Here is a 19,676-nt window from a genome sequence, read left to right on the forward strand (position 1 = left end):
CTCTCAGAGATGGAGGGCATGGAGACAAACTGGGCTAAAATTTACCAAAACATCTGGCTTTTCACACCTTCTAAATCAACCACAGGAAAACATTCCCCTCCTTTCATTTTTGGATGAAGGCACCAAGGTATGGAAGAAGGAGGCGAAAGTATGCACTTAAAAAAAAAAAAAAAGTCAACGTAATGAGAAAATAAGGTCTGAGGAAACTGGTTCCAGAATGACGATGTAAACCAGATGACGCTTGCACCAGAGCCTCCAACACGTCGCAGAGCCAGGGAGGAGAGGACAGGGAGGGAGGCGAGGGTCACCAGAGGATTTATGCTTTCTGCTTGCCAAGAAAGACAAAGGCTCCCAGTCACCACCTGTAGGCATGAAGCGTGCAGCTGTCTTCTTAAGACAGCCCGCCCCCCAAGTGTAACCATAAAGGAGCATGGAGAATGCAGACTGTCAATGAAATCTTGTCAGATTTGTTCTATATCTTCTGATCTGTCCATCCACCCTAGGAAGAATTTAATGGCCCTGCTGGGAGAGAGCCCCAATGAGTTTATGAGTCAGGGAAAGAATAGGGAAGATGGATTCTCAAGTCATGCAGAGTCTGACGGAGGGTTTCCTACTTCCTCTCACCTTGCAGAATCCCAGTGGGGTGGCAAGTGTTCAAGCCCACTGAGTGGAGAAGGTGGGTGTGTGTTTTGAGTCAACTGGTGCCATAGTCTACCTCCTACTTTAAGCCAAGTAGAGCTGGTGTCTCACCCTCTGCCAAGCTGGCCCACGGCAGCTCACATGGGGCCCAAAAACAACTCCATGGGAGATGACCTCCTCTGTGTATAATTTAAGATTCATATGAAACCTTCAGGCTTTCATATCATACCCAATCAAAGGCATCTCGGCTGGAAACTCTTTGAGTAACAGATTCTGATGGGGTCTTCATCTATCTGCTAAAGTTGATGGATTTCCAGTCCAATGACTCTCAGGTGAAGAAAAATATCAAAGGGAAAACCAGATTCTAATAGTTGGCAGGTGTGCACTGATCTCCAACTGTCCTTTCTGCACTCTCTCCCCCCAAGCAGAAGACACTACAAATTTCAGAGAGCTCACCATGGATGCCACAGAGCAGGGAAGTCCAGATAAACACCAAAGGGCCCACACTAGCTCTGAACCCACACACTGGGGACTCAGGACCTACGAGAGCATGGAGAAGAACACAGGGCAGGCATCTGTCAGTATCTGTTGCTCCCCTGCTCAAGGTAAGCAAGAGCACCTGACATCTCTATGGGTGGAGGGAGAGGGGGAGTGGCCAGGTCCCTCAGAGAGAGGAGAGTGATCATTTACATGGGAAGGGAAAAAGGTGCAGAATTCACATTCTGGAGCTCAAGCCCTGAAGAGAGACAAGTACCTTCCTCACAACACACTTCCTTTCTGGCTCAGATCGATCACTGCAGACAGAAACCAAGAACCCAGCCTGCTGGGCTTCCCACGGGGTCGATCAGTCACAGTGCCCAGTAACGGCAGGTGTGAGGATATGGGCAGAGGACCACTAGAGCTGGGCCAGAGCCCACCACTCATTAAGACACACACACAAAAAAACACTCAAGGAATTCGATCATGAGTGTTTCACAAAGTGACCTGGGGGCCCAGAGAAAAGCAAACAGCTTTCATCTGATGCGTGGGGCTCTCCAGCTGCCCCCACCCCAACACACACACTCCCCTCCACTTCTAGGAGGCAGGGAGGAAGAATTCACTGAACGTGAATCTTGACTTAAAAACTGCTCTCACACAATCAAAACTTGACGATTCCATGCAAAGGCGATACTATCACCAGGGTTCTTTGTTCGTTTCTGTTCTTCTCTGGGGAGGTGGAATGAGGGTACTGGATTAACGAAACCCTCTCTCGGTCCGGATTAGAAATTAGCTCATGCTTTCAGACATCTCAGTCTTCATACAGCAACGTCTGTCCCAGCATTTATGACACCAAGGGAAGGGACTCTGGACTGGTGAGGTCAAACGACACACCAGAAAGCTACGCCTCTGCTTGCATCTCCTGAGACGGCTGTTCTGTCTCCTCCAACATGAAAAAGGAGGAGGAGGGAATAAAGACCTCAGTTGAAAGAGAGGGCTGGGAGACCCATTAGGAAGTCCCCTCCATCATGGCTGCTTGAGCAGGTGCAGCAGAAAGCAAGTCGGGAACTTTCCCTGACCAACAATGAATACTTTGCCAAGGAACCAGGATGGGGCAGGGTGAGGACCAGGACGGGTTTTGTTTGGGAGGGAGAGGGGGTAGTGAGGGTGGGACTTGGGAAAGGGGTGAGTAAGGAGGGCTGTGTGTGAGAAGCCTGGTGCCCTCCCCAGGTCAGCAGCATCTGGAGCTGTTTCTCTAGCAGACAGTAAAGAACTCGATTACATCCAGTTAACTGTGCTCTAAACTGATTATGCATGTGCTGGGCTAATGGATTACATTAGCAAGAGGAAAAATAACATGCAATCAATCTCCATTTACTACAGGCCACACCAGGGCCTAGAGAAAAACTGACTCTCAACCACCTCCAGTCCCCACCCCAAATCTACAGACTCGTGACACCCTAGGACAGAGAGCCCCCTCGGTGGCAGGAGAAGTCTGTCTTAGTCACACTGCAGGACAGAAAGGCTTGCTGCATGCACTGGAATAAGCCCATTGCTGTGTCATTCAGGAGTGGTTGAGAGCTCCCCGCCCCCACAGCAGAGCCACCGCGAGCCAAGGGACATTCATTACCCAAGGACTAATGAGACCAGACTAATGACCCACGGCTCCTGACACAGGGAATTCTGCTCTGAATGTGGGGGGGCGGGGTTCACCCCCGGGGTTGCGCCAGCCAAGTGCACCGTTCAAGGATTTCTCCTTTGGGTGCTGGTTCCCAAGTTCTATCCTACACCCCAATACCTACGGCCCTTCCACCGGCAATGCCTTTTTTTAAGTAGGAGTTTTCTCCATCTTTTTAAAAAGAGAGAGAGAGAAATAAGGCCAGAGAGGAGGACGGTCCACAGTTCAGCAAAAACACAGATGGAAACACACAAAATGCCTCCCTGACACCCACCCAGGAAACCGCCTCCACTTGACTTGCTAGGTGTGACCCACGAAGGTGGTTTGGGGACCAAAAAGGGATCATCTAGGTGAATCCTCCAGGTTCCAGGCCCTTCAGAAGCAAAGCCAAGAGCGTGGTATACTCTTATGGGAGGATGTAGCATGGAGAGGTAATCACCACCACGCACGTTTTATCATCTAAAGGGCATTTCTTTCCCCTCAGATGGAAGAGGCTGGCTTCTTGCCACTTCTAAACAACCCTCATCAAAGTTGCATACAGTCTTCCATGGCCACACACACTACTTTGAACTAATTTTGCTCAGTCAGGTCCTTTGGAAACAGGTTTTTTCTATGGGTTTTCCATCAGGTTTTCTGGACATCAGCACCACCATACGGCCGCCTGAGACCTCTAACTTAAACTGACCAGTAGGAGCCTTTTCTTTCAAGGGTGGCCCAAAACTAAGCCATCCAGTGAGATTCTTGCTCACTTAGAGCAAGGGGGTTGGCTGCTTGGTGTTCAGACCTTCCCCACTGCACCATGCCAGCCCATCCATGCTGGGGTCAGCAGTCAATTCCAGAACCTTCTAGTCCCACCACCTCATTTCTGCTTTCTCCTCCTTTCCATAAAATAGTTTCTTATCCATGCTACACAGGCCTCCCACCAAGCTGAAGACGACCAGTTGTAAAATGAATCACAGTTATCAATCTCAGCAGAGACGGATATGGGGAAAGGACCCGAAGTCCTCCTTATTTGGAGTCTCCCTTTAAAATCACCATGAGTAGAAAGGGGATTAAACTAGCTCAGGGTCAACAGAAAGGCTCCCTTGCCCAAAAGTGTGGGAACTGGTGTGAAAGGGAAGGGGGGCGGGGGGGGGGGAGGGAGAGGCTGATGATAAAAGGGAGAAAATGCAAAGGGAAGAGTGAGGGTGTAGACGGCCTGTGGGAGGAGGCTGGGCAGATTTATGGCGATTTGTACCTGATTGTTCATACTAAAGCCATTATGGGATGATTAGAGAAAAAGGTGAGGCTTTAAGTCCAGTGAAAATCAATAGGAACGTCTGGAGCAATTCTGCCTCGCAAGTGAAAGGACTATTTACAGTATGTGAGCACCTCCTCCTCACCGTTACGGGCTATGGACCGAAAGAGAGACTGGGGGGGGAGGGGGAAGGGGAGGGGAGGGGGGTGGGGGGAGAGGGGAGGGGAGGGGAGGGGGGTGGGGGAGGGGGGAGGGGGTGGGGGGAGGGGAGGGGAGGCGGTGGGGGGGGAGGGGGTGGGGGGCGGGGCATCAGGAAGGAAGGAAGAGAAGGCAGAGGGAGAGGAGGAAGATGGGAGAAGTCCAGGGGAAGAGAGGGGAAATGTAAATATAAGGAACAGAAAGAAGGCACAGAACAAGGAAGTAAGGGAGAAAGAACAAAGGAGCCCCCTTAACAGACCCTAAATTTTTCCCCATAGCATGTGCCACCCTGTAGTCAACTATGTAATTTATTCATTGTGTCTATCACCCATCTCTCTGCAAGAGAATAGAAGCACTATGAGGGCAGGGATTTTTTTTGGGGGGGGGGTCTATTTTGTGCATGGAGGTAGCCATGTGTCCAGAACAGGACCTGGCATATAGTAGGTGCTCAATATATACCTGCTGAATGAATGAATGAATGAATGAATGAATGAATCCACAAACAAATGAACTACGGACTGCAGGGGCATCCAGGAGAGAGGAGATTAAAGAGGAGGGGGGACGAGACAGAAAAGGGGAGTGCGAAGCACGCAGGGGAAAGGGGCAACACAGGAACACAAAGGTACACAAAAGCTACACGACTGTAAGGGAGAAAAGCCAGGTGACAAGAGTCTAGGGGTAAGTATCGGACTGCTCTCTGTCCATAAAACCCGCCCTCCAAAATGGCACAGCTCTCAAAGAGAACCTTCGGTTACCAGAAGCCGCCAGCACGTTGCAGCTTCACGAAGAAGCGGGCGCCAACGCCCCTTCCAACACCAACCGGTCGCCGACCCCGCCGTGACAGAGACTGTCACCCATCCCCAGCCATCCCCAGCCCCCAGCTCCCAGCGATCCCACGCATGCCTTCCAGAGGCAGCCCAGGTCCTACCTTGTACAGCTTCAGGCTGGCCTCGTGCCTGGAGTTGACCGTGTGCAGCCGCAGCTTCTCCAAGCTGTTGGTGTAGTAGTCGCACGCGTTGCACTTGAGGTGGACGGGGTTGCCGATGGCCACGCACTTGAGCCGCCACTCGTTGGCTTTGCCACCCTCCTTGATGTGGGCCACCAGCTGGTACTTCTGCACATGCTTGTCTGTCTTGCAGTGCAGCTGAAAGTTGGCCTTGAGCTGGGTGTTGTAGCGGCAGAGCTTGCACTGGTACGAGTCCCCCATCACAGCCTTCCACTCGTCCTCCGGGAGGCTGCGCTCCACGTTCATGTGCAGCCCCAGCATGTCCAGGTTATCCGTGGTGAACTTGTTGCAGACGGCGCACTGGAAGAGCTTCAGCGACGGATCGTTGGTCTGGATGAAGCTCTCGCCCAGGTTCATCAGCTCCTCCGACACCAGCTGCCCGCCCCCGAGGCGCATGTCTAGGGGGATCTCACCGCCCACTGTGGGGGGGGGGGGGAGGAGAGGGGAAGAGCATCAGAGGCCAGGCTCACAGCACCAGCCAGCCTCCCCCACCCTCAACCCAGGTGCAAGGAGAAAAAAGAGCACATTTAAAAGTGTTGCAAGGTGCTACTAACTGGAAACACCACCCCCTACCCTCCCCCCGCCAAAAATCAACTTTATGTGTTCAGATCTTTCCCACGGACACTCTGAAATTTGCAGAAGGCTTTATGGTTTGTTGTTTTTTTTTTTTCTTTTGGGAAAGAACACCCAGAACCATAGTCTTTTGAATATTTCGATTCAGTCCCTCACTCAGATCCAAGAAAAGATAGGAATAAACACCATTTACTGGACATAACAGAATCTGAAACTCCAGACCCCTAAAAGCTGGACGTTAGTTACAACTGCATTCTAAGATATGAAGCCTTCGTGGTAAATCAGAACCGGGCCCAGAATTTATCTACAGCAGTACAGCCCCAACAGAACTTCCTGCACTGTCCGATGATGGGTTAGTCACCAGCCACGGCTAAGTTGCAACCAAGAAACTGGATTTTCAGTTTTATTTCTTTTTAATCCATTTACATTTAGATCACCACATGTGGCTAGGGGCTACAGCAGTGGAGAGTGGACGGTCTCCCTAATTCCCCAGCACACCCCACGGGTCAATATTCTGCCTGCCTGTCAACGGGGCCAGCTCCTCCTACATGTCCCCAAGAATACGGTCACTCCCTTTTTCTGAGCCCCCACTGTGCACGAAATGTAGGTCTGCTACGGGACACGTCACATTCTCCGTTGTCGTCAGCCACGTGCAGAGCCCTGTGTCCCCATCCCTCTTTAGGGCAGGTGTCCAGACTTCACATCACTGAACCTCTAGAGAGTGCCCGGCCCCCTGCGCAGATGTTGTGCAGAACCTGTACCTAAAATGGTACAGGTTCAGGAAGTGGGTCAAGCTGGGTGATGACATGCAAAGGTCAGCTCATGCAGTTCCCAAAAAGAGTCTGAGGAAGCCCTGCTCCTCCCTCTCCACCCCGTTACTTGTTAGCTCATCACTGCCCTGCATAAACCAGGGATAGGCTCTCATTCACCGGTGGGAAATTACTGCTACAAACTCTTATTTCTTTTGTGAAAAGGGCTTGGAAAAAGCGGTCTTCCCTCCATTCCCAAGCAGAACGCTGAACACTGGCTTCCGTTTTCCACCTCGCCCCCAAACACATGGGCACGTGAGCTACTATGTCCTCCCCTGACCCTCCCCAACTGATACTCAGATTTGACCTTTTACATATGGTTGGACTGAGGTTATTATTTTTTTTAATGAATGATTAGAATCCAAGTTAGTGGCTAATTAAATAAAAGATTTTTTTAAATGATTTTCTTATTTATGCTACATGAGGCACCTCTAAGAGACGATCTGTTACAGGTTCTACTGAGCAGTCTGGCTGTGTTCGAAGCCTGTGGACAATCTAGCAAGCCACAGAAATCTTTTGCACGTGCATTCCAGAAGGCTCAGGAAGCTTTCTGCTTGTCTTCTCTTTTGCCATCTCCCCTGATGAGAGGAGCCATAACTAAGACATTCTTTTTAGGACAAGGGGGAAAAAAAAAAAAGAGGAGAAAAAAAAAAAAAAAAGCCTAAAAGCTCCATCCCTTAATGGGGACGAAGGCCAGGTAGCATCCATGAAACACACACGGCGTTCAGTCAAAGCGTAGACTGCCCAGAGGGTGAGACAAGGAGCAAACATATATTTGTTTCTGATGCCAACCACCTGAAGCATCAAATCTTCCCCACTTTTTAAATTTAACCTCAGCACATCAATATTGCTCTAAAGAGAAATTCAGCTGTCACTTGCTGGATGCCTGAGTAAAAATGAGAAATCCTCTGGACGCATAGAGGAAGTTAAGTCCCTATTCCCATTCCAAGCTCTTGAAATGCAAATCAAAGACAGACACAGAGAAGCAGTGAAATGAAGGTGACAGGCAAGCCAAAACTCTCTCCGAGAATGGTACCTTGGAGGAACAAACCCAAGGCTTAGAATCCTACAAATCTGTAGAGCCAGAAGGAACTAATTCAGCGCCCCAAGAAGTGAAGGAACCTCACCCCATGCAGAGGAAGTCAGGAAGAGAGCCCCCTGTAAGTGAGAACTCAGCATGGGTTTACTCTTGAGCTACACTGGAGAGATCATCTCGTCGGCGAGGGGGTCCCCACGTCTAACACTAGAATTCACACCCTGGCACAAAAGTCTGCGTTATCAGCACATCACCAGAGAGGCACGTGGATTAAAAGACACCTTCTAGACTCCAAGACAGAAGCAGAGGCCTGTCCCCCAAATCTATGGCCAGTCGGCTCCCTGGGAAACACGCAGGTGCCTCACAAGCGACCTGACTGGCGATGCTGTGCTCAACTTTATCGTTTAAAGGGATGTCTGGAAGGATATTTTCGAAGGCCTCCAGCCTAGTATCTTACCTACAAATGGCAGCACATCCAACCAGACCAGACCCAAGGGTGCTGACCCTCTCCTTAGAGCCCTCCAGAAAGAAAGCATCCCCAGAATCAGCACCTGCTTGGTATCACAAAAGAGAACGTTCTGTCAAAGGAAGTATGACAACAGTAACTTTGGAGGCAGGAGGGTATTTCGCAAAAATGTTTCTCCCCCTGCATTAGCCCAGTAATACCTAATTAACACCTAGAGCCTTTTCACAAATGGCCTCATGAAAGATCGGTAGGGTTGCAGACCGAACTGAATGTTATCGCCCTTTCACATTTTGCATACGTTGGCTTCTACCAAGGTCACACGACCTACACTCTAAGCCCTTTGGGCATGCGCTCCCGTACCCACACCCACTCAGACTTCCAGGATAAAGTACTTGTGATTCTCCATCTCGGCAGCTCTGTGGCCTACAGTGGGCGCTGGAGGTTTCCAGAGACTCAACCTGGCTGATAAGCAGTAACCCTGAAAATTCAAGGGCCTTTGCTTGGCTGACCTGTAGAAGGTCCTTGGAAGGAAAAGCTCTGTTCTCTTTAAAAAATAAAGTATGGATCTGCTATGTATGTCCAGAACACAGGGATCCATTCTTCTATCTCTTTTGCACCTGCCATATGCCCGTAATGCATGATGCCCCACAGACTCACAGACACTTGTATAAAAAGCATGATATTTTTCTACCGCTTAATTCAAGCCTTAGTCAGAATTACTGGTTTTCAAGGGTAATTAAAAAGATCTCACTTTGACCCAGTATGAACCCATCCGTTTTCTGTGTCTTCATTCCATTTACATTATATTTGATTTACTCCAAGATCTGCCTCACCAAGATTTTAAATCTCCAGATGAGAAAAACCCCAATTCCCATAGGCTTAACAACAACAACAACAACAACAAAAAGTCTTACAGTATGATGCCATCCCTTGGTGTGTATCCCCTATGGTTCACTCTGGGGACAAATAAGATGATTGATCCCTGTACATCCATTATTAACCAGCTGGTAAAACATCTTCAAATCGTTTGGTAATAAAGGATCCACAGGTCAATATTCCAAAATAGAAAACAAGATTAAAGTAGCAAGGATTCAAATTTAAATGCATAGCAGGAAAAACAAATTAAATGCTATGAAATATAACTCATCAGCAGCAATTAGCACTAAAACACCACACGAAGACATGCCAACTGGTGAGGCTTGGCCCCTGGCATTAACCTAAACCATGCCAGAATAAAGGTACTTGCTCACGCTTTGTTGCCGAGAACAACTTATTCTCATGTCAGGAAGGGACTACTGTTTAATTCAGGCCACTGCCACTGGTCCCACGAGATTGGCAGGGTCGGGGGGCGGGGGGATGGAGACCAGGCAGTGCCTGTCGGAGGCACAGGTGGGTGGGGGCAGGAACGACCCAAACATCGTAATGGTCCTCGTGAAACTGATTCGTACCTTGTCTTGCCATAGAGGCTCTTCCCCAAAAGTGATCATGATTCTTTTCATACAAAGACTCATGGTTTTTGGCATCCAAATCCTAACTTCTTGATCCCATTCTAGGTCTACGAAGCCAGTCGGTTAGACCTGCTGCCCGGACACAGTCAACTCACCTTCTCTAACATGGGTGGTTTTTTCATGGTAACAAAGGCTCTGTTAACCAGCATCTAACAGATATTAAAACTTTGCTTTTTCTGATGTACAATTTTAGAATTTTTTCATTCTTCCTCTAGCACACCACTCCCTACGGTGCCCCAGGGCAATTTAATTCCCAACTATACTTATCACTGACAACTCACGCAAAACAGAAAAGAAAAGCAACGGGTCTCTTTCATCAAGATCCTCACGAATACACTGGAGAAAGAACTCTGAGAAACCTATCCGGATGGCTCCCCGCTCGGCGCAGAACCAGCCTTTGGTTATTTGAATAAGGTACGCTACGGTTTCCAGTTGCTCTTAGGGAGACGACTGTCCCTATTTAAAAACTTGAGCTGCAAGTTTCCTGTAAGTTACAGCAAATATTTAGCGGAACCCAAAAGTTTCAGACAGTGGTGGCGATTTTTCAAACTGAGAAAGGGACAAAGGAAGAGAGGATGGGAAGAGAAAGGAAAGTGGACCAGATGCCAAACACCAGAGGCAGCACTGAAATTTTCATCCCGGCCTGTGGAGCCGGAGTATGATCGTGGGTCTGCTGAATGCATATGATCCTCCATATGCACACAAGAAAGGGTGCTTGGGAAAAATATCTGATCGTCACTCAAGTTCACACAAAACCAGCCTTGAGAAAATAACAATCAAGAGCCGAATCCACAGGACTTGACAGAATCAACTGCATCGACAGGACCTCGGTCTACTCTCACTGCTCCCCCGTTAAGCTCAAGCCATCAGAACAAACAAACACGCAGTCAGCCTCACCTAGAGCAGGTGTCATGGCGGCCATGGGCCCGGTGGGATCCAGCTGGAATCCACTCATCACGAATTGGGCATCCGAGGCGGTGTTGTCCATCTTCAGGGTGGGCAGGTTCATGTTCTGGGCCAGGTAGTACTGGTAAAGCTCGGCCTCAGCGGGTGAGGGCAGGCTGCCGAGGCCCAGGTGTCGGTTGTGCTGGATCTGGGTCATGTTCTGCTGCAGGAGCATCATGTTGTGCATGTGCTTCTCGCTGGTCATGTGGATGCGCAGGTTCCTGGCCACGTTGGTCTCGTAATCGCACACCTCGCACCGCCAGGTGGGCTTGGTTTTTGGTTTGGTGGGTGAGGGGGCCCCGCAGGAGCTGCCGATATTGGCCGCCGCGGCCGCCGCCGCCGCCGCTGCGGCCGCCGCCCCGGCCGAGTGACTGAACACCTGCTCCCCCCCTCCGTTCTGCAGGTTCTGCATGTTGTTGAGATGCTTGTCGGACTGCATATGAATACTGAGGTTGCCTTTGGTAGTTGTGGAGTAGTTACACACCTCACAGCGGAAAGGCTTGTAACCACACGTGTAGCTCTCACCTCGCGCCAACCGAGGGTGGGGCTGCCCGCTTTTGCAGTAGACACAGGAGCCCCCCGGCTCCGGGTGCTTCTCCTTCATGTGCGCCTCCAGGGTCTGCTGGTACTTATAGTGCCAGTTGCACTTGGGGCACTTAAGTGTCTTACATGAGTTACGAGAATGCATCATGGTCATGTGGCCGCCCAGCGAGCGGGAGGAGCCCAGGACCGTGTCGCATTTGGGGCACTCCACGCCGCTCCCCGAGGGGCATTCCCCAACCCCCAGCTCGCAGAGGGAGCCAGCGTGCTGGTGATGGGGGACAAAGCCCCCATCGTCGCCCTCTGTGCTTTCATTTGGTTCCGGTGCTGTGGCATTGTCTTTATTGGCACTTTCGTCTGCAAAGTCCAGCCTCCTGCCGCCCTCTGCCACACTGGCCCTGACGCCCTCACTGTTAAAGCTTAAACGATTCCTCCTGTCCGCACCATCAAAGACAACAAAGGAAGAAGCAGAATTAGAACTAGTAGAAGCTGCGCCCCTCGACAGGGTCTGGAGCACATTAGGCATTAAGGGGGAGTTAGAAATGCTTTGGTTTGAGAGAGCGAGGTCCTTTTTGCTGCTGCCTGCCGCGGCCCCAGACTCCTCGCGGGGCCTGTCCTCCAGGTCGTCGTCTAACTCGCTTGGAAAGAGTCCTTTGCAACCCTCGTCTTCCTCCTCCTCCTCTTCCTCGTCTTCCTCCTCCTCCTCCTCCTCCGCCTCTTCCTCCTCCTCCTCCTCCTCCGCCTCCTCCTCGGCTGGCTCTGCTTTCTCGGAGAGGCAGTCTGGATCGCCCGCGTCTTGCTTCTCTCCTGCTGCTACCCCCGAGTCCTTGCCCTCTGAGGATCTGGTAGGACTGGAGGCCAGAGGCCCCAGGGGGACTGAGGTAATGGGGGTCTTCAGGACCGAGCTGGTGAGCCCGCCAAGGTTCAAGAGGGTGCTGGGGGTCAAGATGCCAGCCTGGGGCTGCTCGGGGCCCGCAGCAGAGCCGGCTGGGAGAGCCTCCTCCCCTTCCATTCGAATGCCACTAAATTGACCATAAAAACTGTGTCCGGGGCCTATGAGGTTAGCTGTGGAAACTAAAGGGTGTTGAAAGTTTTTGTTTTTTGGTTCCAAAAAACTTACAAGGGGTTCCTTGTCTTTGCCAATCCCTTGGATGATAGCGGAGATGTTCTTATTGCTAAGAATTTTCCGCTCGTCTTCACTCAGGGTCATTCGGTGGTCGTGCACCGCGTGGGTCACAAACGAACGGACGTACCCGAAGGAGAGTTTGCACAAGAAACACATCAGGATGGGCTTCCTCTTGCCGTAGAGCACGAAGCCATCGAATTTGGACAGGTCCACATTGTTGGGAACATCTTTGGATACGCAGGAGCTTTTGGCAGAGCCGTCGCTGTTCAGGTAATCCTTGTTGCTTTTGTGTCGCACGTCAAAAACGCGGAAGCTGTGCAGGACGGGGCTGAGCCCCGTCAGGGCTGAGGTATTCGGGAAAGCCTGGTCTGGGCCCTCAAACCATTTCCCGAAGGATGAGGCTATGTGGAAAGTGTTGATGATCTGTGGGTAGACTGGTGCAGCACAAGAAGGGTCCCCCTGCTTGCCCCCCGCCCCAGGGAGAGAGTTCAGGAAGAGCGAAGGGAGAGGCCCGCTGCCACTGCCACAGGTGCCCCCGCTTTGGGTCAGCTGGCTCAGGCTCTCGACAATGTAGGCTGAGCCATCGGGCTGGTAGACGATCTCCCCAGCCAGGTTCTCCACATCACTCTCCTCGTCCCCCTCCTCACTGGTGTCGCTCCCGCTCTCCTCTCTCAGGGGGAGCGGGGGGCGCGCGCTGGGGCAGTGGTGCTCCATGTAGGTCTGTAAGCTGGCGAAGGAGGCCGAGCACTCGTCGCAGCTGACCTCCTTGCCGGCGGGCTCGGCGGCGGTGCCAGCCGGGGCGGTGCCCTCCACCAGGCGTTCATTGAAGGGGGCCCTCAGGCTGTCCAGGGGCCCGTGGTTCTCGCTTGTGGACTGCTCCATGCTACTGGGTTTGTCGGGGAGGTGGGTGCTGTTGAGTTCAGTCCATTGCTGGTGCTGAGGGATACCGCACCCATTGTCCTTCCCCGAGACGACAGGCGAGTCACAGCCTTCCATGGTAAGGCCTGCGTGGAGCTTTCATTGCACCCAGTACGGATCGGACCTGAAGAGCGGAGGCAAGGGGGGAGAGGAGGGAGAGAGGGGGAAGAGAGAGAGAAAGGAAAGAGGTTAGGAGGGCCGAGGCTAGGTCCCGCACAGAGCACTCTAACAGGCTTCTGTCCACACCCACAACAGAGACCGCAAGGGCAGCGGGGACCCCAGCGATCTCCCCACGCCATCCAACGAACGCACAGAAGGCGGCTGGCACCAGGGTCTTTATGGCCAGGGTCTGTGGCAGGAGTGGGGAGCACGGGGAAGGGGGCACACAGGAGACCCCTTCTTGGTCTTCGGACCGTCGGCTGCTCCACCCCCTGGAGGGCGGCTCGAATTTCCGTTCTTTGCAAGCACAGCGTTCGAGTGAGGGCTGGGCCACGAGCCACAGCAGAAGACGAAGATCGCGTCACCTCGCCGGGCTGCGCCGAGGACACAGAGTGGCGGCCCTACTGCATACAGAAGGCCAACACCAAGTCCGTGCTGGCTGACCGCACTGTCCGTGGGCCAAGGGAACACCAGGGATGGATGGACGAGACGAGGAAGATTTTGTACCCCCAGAAGAAGGACAGTAAGCCCGTGTGGGGACACGCTCGCTGATCTGGAGGTGAAGCTGCTGCCACTGCTCTTACTGGCTGAATGTCTAGTTTGAAGAGCTCAAAGGTAAGTGACTGAGGGCTGCACGGCTCAGAGAGCAAGTCCACAGGGGCCACACAGGCTCTGCCAGCCCTCAGCGGGGCTGTGGCTACATTCATCCCCTCTGGCTCCGGGAAGCACCATCCCATTTGACAAGCCGTAAAACTGAGGAGCTAACTGTAAGAACAGGCCCAGTGCCGCCCTGACACTGTGAACCAGAAAGCAGATCTCCAAAATCCCACCTCCTCTCCCCAACCCACAGAACACCCTTGCTCGCGAGTGAGCTGGCTTCATTCACACTACGACTGTGACGGCACACAATCTCAGCCTGAGTTAGCTGGAAAGACCCTCAACTGGCCGGCTCCCCCTCCAGCAGCGTCGATCCTGCCCTGTCTGGACGGAGCCCAGTCACTACTGGTGTGGCGGTTTCTGCTGTCAGGGATCTTAGCGACAAACCGAGACGGCAGCTGGGCTCGGCCAGCCCCCGTTCCACACCTGCCTCGTAGTTATTAGTAGCTGCTCAAGCAGCTGTCCTTCAGCCCTAGGGCTTTTCCGTTTCGGACTCCAAAGCGCCACTGAGCTGAATCTGCCCCCTGAGACTTCACCTCCCCCTGGGGAGGGAGGCTTCAGGTCACCCACCACCTCTCTTGCTCCTGTAGTCACATCATCACAGGGGCATTCCTTCCGTCCCGGCATGGATCCTAAGGCAACTCAGACTCTTGCACGGCCCTGATTGTTCGCCTGCAAAGCCCAGGCTGCCCTCCCCACCCCCCACCCCCCCACACACACGCCTCCTTCCTGGAGAACACTTGTTTGCTTCTCCACCCAACATCTCATTCATACACATCGGATGAAGGTTTTGGCTGGGTTTGGTCTCTCTCTTCCCCCACCCTACCCCATCTTCCCATTCTTTTTTCATTTCTTGATTCTTGACTGCACAGTGAACCAACAGCTCCCCCTCGGGAAAAGACAGGGAAGGCAGGTTTACCAGAAGTGTCCGGAGAAAGAACTTTTTGGAAGAATGCGTCCTCTGTTTTGTTCAAAACACACACACACACACACACACACACACACACACACACACACACACACACACACACACACCACCTCTCAAGCTTATAACCTCTAACTCCGTTACAACAAAGTTCCATGTGCCTTAGGAAAGACACAGTGATTTTAAACGAAGATGACTACACTAAACCAAACCAAACAGCAAATGCCATGGGACTTCAGAAGGCTTAGCTGGGATACAGGTGAGAATCCAGGGTGGCTCTTCTTAAGGATGCGCCTGATTGGCTGGACGACATCTGATTGACAGCTCGGGTCAAAAAGGTTGGCAGGCCTGAAGGGGCGGGAGGGTTAACAGCCCGATTGTAAAATCAATGTCATAAATGCTTGGTAAGTTACAGGAACATGCTGGAAGGGGAGGCCACGATTGATAAAGGAGAACAGCTTTGATGCTTCACTAGGGACTTCAGTATCGACAGCAAAGCCAATCTCCTCTCCAGCCTGGGCTAGGCCAGAGAAACCTGCAAGCGTTTACCAATTAATTGGCGGGCTTTTCTTGCTCTGTTCTCTCCTACCTCCTCCTCCTCCACAAACCATCCAGCTAAATGGGACTTTTAGAAACTCACCTAACTTTGTTTTTCTATAGCCAAGCAAAAGGTGTCAAGAAAGGATGACAGTGTGGCCACCTCCAAAAGCCAGATGACCCCATGGTGGTGACCCTTGCCCCACGAGAAAAGCCACGTGGGATACCACTCATTCACAAGGAGTGAGGACAGCCCATTGAGACACCAGTGGTCAAGAAGGACCCCACTTCACGATCTATGCTCTGGGCTTCCTTTCAATGCACGCTGGCCGCGACAAGCAGAAACTTTTATAACCGTGCTCAACAAAGTGTGGCTCAGGGACAAGTAGCATCGTTCTTCACCAGCGAGCCTGCGTAACGCAGACCCTCAGGCCCCATTCCAGATCAGAATCTGCATTTTCACATGATACCCTGGGGACGGGCACTAAAGCTTGAGACACCTTCTCCAGATTAGCATCTCTTCCATGCCCTGTGCCTGGACTGCCGGGGAACCAGGCGGAGGCAGTCTTGGATTCCCCCGCAGGTCCCAGGGAGGTGTAGGATGGGGTGGACCAGAAGGGACCTGAGGACAGAGATGAAGCAATCTCTTAAACCTGCCCAACCCTTCAGCTCAAGGACCTCAGGCTATCCAGAACTCTCCCACCCAGCCAGCTGTCCCTCTCACTCTGTTTATCAGCAAGTCAATAAGAAAAAGGTAGTTCTTACTTAAGGAGGCAGAAGTCAACTTGGCAGGTCGATCAGCACTCTGTCTGTAAACATGGTTTCCCGTAAAATCAATGATCTTCAGTTATAGAGGGCAGCCTGGGAACCCAGCGGGTCCCCACGCTCTCACACACAGCCCCCCCCCCAGCAGCTCTGTTCAGAACCCCCAACCCCCAGCCCTGGCTCTGCTTCCCCTTCCTCGTCCTTCGCTCACGCCAGGGCCAGCTCACACATCACAAACCCACAACTCTTTCTGCAGCCTGCTTCTCTTCTGCTGCTTATGACCCCAAATTCCTTTATAAACACAGACACATTCTACTCAGGGACCCCCCCCCCCCGCAATACTGTACTCAACATGGTTTTTGCGTTTATGTGCAGCGTTTTAAGAATTATGTTAAACTTCAGAAGAGCACATCTTTCCAGTAAGACAGTCAAAGGGGAAGATACAGGAGCAACCCAGTTCTCGCCCATTCATGCTCTCCGCTTAGGGTTTAAATCTGCCACTTGAGAAGTCATCTTGTACAGAGAAGTTCCAACATCTTCATCAAGAGCCCTCACCCTTGCTTCTCACAAGTTACAATTCCCTTGGAACCTACCTGTAAAGCCCCCTGCATCTTTGCTAACGGCAGTCTTTGTTTTCCAAAGATTTTTCAAAATGATAAAACTCCGTATTACACTGGGCCCCGCCACCAGCGAAGTCGTTCATCTCCCTCTTTCCACTGAGAAGATGTGAAAGGACAGTTTTGTTACATTCCTTTAAGGAGCCGGGGCTGGGTCTAATGCAACAGTTACTGGGAAGCTGGGGGGGGGGGGCAGGATACAGTTATTAAGGAGGGGAGGGGGTTCCTGCTGTTGCTCCAGCACCCAGAGAATTAAACATGAACAGTCACACTGTGTAATTTTAAATTGTTAATTAGCACAGGGTTAATTAGGCGGTCCTTTCATAAGAGGCTGTTTGGCAGAAAACCAAGAAAAGAAACAAAGGGGAAGAAAAGAAAAACAGAATCCAGACTGAGAGAAACTGTTGCCTCCGTGAGTAACCCACGCGGCTGTTGCCTCCATGAGTAACTCAGCGGCATCGCCAGAGAGAAGTGACCCAGCAGGCACGCCATTCTCCAGAAGCAACCTGCTCTGCTGGAGGGCAAGTCAGGGGAGCACCATTTTCCTGAAGGCAATTAGGCAAGAGGTCTCAAAAGCCTCAAAAAATGCACATGCCCTTTGACTCAGCAATTCCCCATTCGAGGAAATCACCCAAGATATGCACAGAGATACAATATTATTCATCACAACATTTTTAACAGGAAAAAAAACTGAAATAATCTGGCAAAACAACGGGCTCTCTGAATAAATTACAGTGCATGGAGTTCCACAAGACATTATAAAACATCACTGTTTAAAGAAACTACTTACAGGCGTAGGAAAATGATCATATGGGATGCTAACTGAATAAAGCATACATAGGTCTGCATATGGAAATGCATGAGATTTGTATCAGAACTTTTAAAATGGTAATTGCTAGGGGATGAGGTTATAGGCAACTTCATTTCCTCCTTTGTGCCTTTCTTTCCGGAAGCTTTTTAAAATGAGAACCATTCTGAGGGAAGTCATCCCTCCTTGAATTAGGCATCACGTTAAGTCCTGCAGGGACTACACCACCTTCCTAACCACGGTGTGAGATGGGTATTACTTATATCCCCGTTTTAAAGATGGGAAAACTGAGGTTGTGCAAGTTATACAGCCTAAATGCTAAAACCCTAATCTGACTGTGCAGTCCGTGGTCTGAGCCACTCTACAACATTTTTTTTTTTTCTCCTTTTTTCAAGACCATATTTATTTGACACACAGAGAGAGAGAGAAAGAGAGCACAAGCAGGGGGAGCGGCAGGCAGAGGTTGCGGGAGAAGCAGGCTCCCCACTGAGCGGACAGCCTGACGAGGGAATCGATCCCAGGACCCCGGGACCATGACCTGAGCTGAAGGCAGATGCTTAACCAACTGAGCCACCCAGGCGCCCAACATTTTTCTTTAATGTCTGCATCTCAAAGAGAACTCCAGAACATTCTTATATCCGACATTCAAATTCAATCTTTATGGACCTGGGGACTGTTCTAAGATCCTGGGGATCCAGGACTGCCATGTAAAAACCACATGCCCGTTCACACACATACCCTCTCTGGGAGTGGTCAGGGAAGGAGAGTTACTTGGAGGTCTTCACACAGGAGAAGGGGTAATGAGAGTGGGGGGAGGTGTTCCAAAGAGTTGAATGGCAGGCCCATTACCCTGATTTTTTTTTTAAGGAAAAAAAGGCAGATTCCAGAGGCCATAAACCAAAAAATGTATTCATTCATTCATTCATTCCATATTTACTTTGCACCTACTATGTCTCAGATGCTAGGGAATCAATGATAAACAGATCTCAGTGTATATTCTTGCCGGAGAGAGACCACAAAGAAAGAGAAAGTTAAGTGACGAAAAGCACTCAGAAATAATATAAAGCAAGAGAAGAGGAAAGAATTATGTGTGTGCACATCCTTTTGGATAAAGTGATGATAACTAGATTTAAGAAGATATGTTGTAGATTATACAGTGCAAGTTTCCCACAGTTTTAGAACAGAGTCAACAATTGCTGAATAGCATCTAGGGGAAAATTAAAAAAAAAAAGAAAAAAGAAAAAAAAAAGGAGGTCCTGAGAAATTAGCAATTAGCTGTAGGTTCGGTAAGAACATTCACATAAAATAAACTGAAAAATAGCTTCACTTAGATTCAATGATCTGAGAAATGCATTAGAGAGGACTTCTTGATGTTAATAAGGTATCCCAAAGTTTATCATCTCTTCATATCCATAGCAAAATGTCTTTGAGATAATAAAGTCTGGCTGATTTTATGGCTGGAAGAGGCTATTGCTTCAAGTATCCTCTCAAAGGTCAGTGCATCTAGTGGCATGCCTCAACCTTCTGTCTTGTCCCGGGTTCCCTTCACTTACATCAACAGCTTAAGGGGCAAGACCAAGCACACGCAAACAGTAATGTGAAGTACATAAAGCAAAGAGGACCAACTCCTGTGCCAGACGGTGGCATCAAGACTCAAAATAAGATCTCAGCTGGTGGGAACAACAGGCCCAAAGAAACAAGATGAAGTTCTGAAAGAGTATGAAGCCCTACATTTAAAGCTCAGGCAATCAGTAAAACCAAGAAAGACTGGAAGAGACTTGGATTAACAAGAGTTCACGCAAAGAACACTTGGGGGTGTCACTTCACTACAAAGCACAATGTTGACATGGCAGCCAAAGAGAGAAATAGGGCCTCCAGGCTATAGGACCACACCACAGCTGTGGAAACTCAGCAGGGTTCACATCCCCATCCTTTTCGCTCTCTGCATGAAGAATGTCATGATTCACTCAGGAGAATCCGGTAAGAGCCTGGTCTTACAGAGCAGAGCGTGGTCACACGGCTGCCCAGTAGCAGCTCAGGAGAGCAGAAGAG

The 19,676-nt window shown here is 50.7% G+C and overlaps 1 protein-coding gene across 3 annotated transcripts in view; it reads right to left on the reverse strand.

The window, feature by feature from the left end:
- ZFHX3 (zinc finger homeobox 3) overlaps positions 1-19,676 on the reverse strand; it is a 233,148-nt gene that overhangs the window by 143,522 nt on the left and 69,950 nt on the right. For 2 of the 3 annotated variants that reach the window (XM_027617570.2, XM_027617571.2), the window contains exons 2-3: positions 10,525-13,280; positions 5,158-5,654 (exon numbers count right to left, since the gene is read on the reverse strand). In XM_027617570.2, coding sequence (XP_027473371.1) covers positions 5,158-5,654; positions 10,525-13,234 — 3,207 coding nt within the window. In that variant the 5' untranslated portion in view covers positions 13,235-13,280. Of the gene's footprint in view, positions 1-5,157; positions 5,655-10,524; positions 13,283-19,676 lie in introns of all 3 variants that reach the window. The other variant, XM_035724976.1, reaches the window with a different exon arrangement.

This window comes from Zalophus californianus, chromosome 17 (assembly GCF_009762305.2).
Source record: "Zalophus californianus isolate mZalCal1 chromosome 17, mZalCal1.pri.v2, whole genome shotgun sequence".
Taxonomy (NCBI): domain Eukaryota; kingdom Metazoa; phylum Chordata; class Mammalia; order Carnivora; family Otariidae; genus Zalophus; species Zalophus californianus.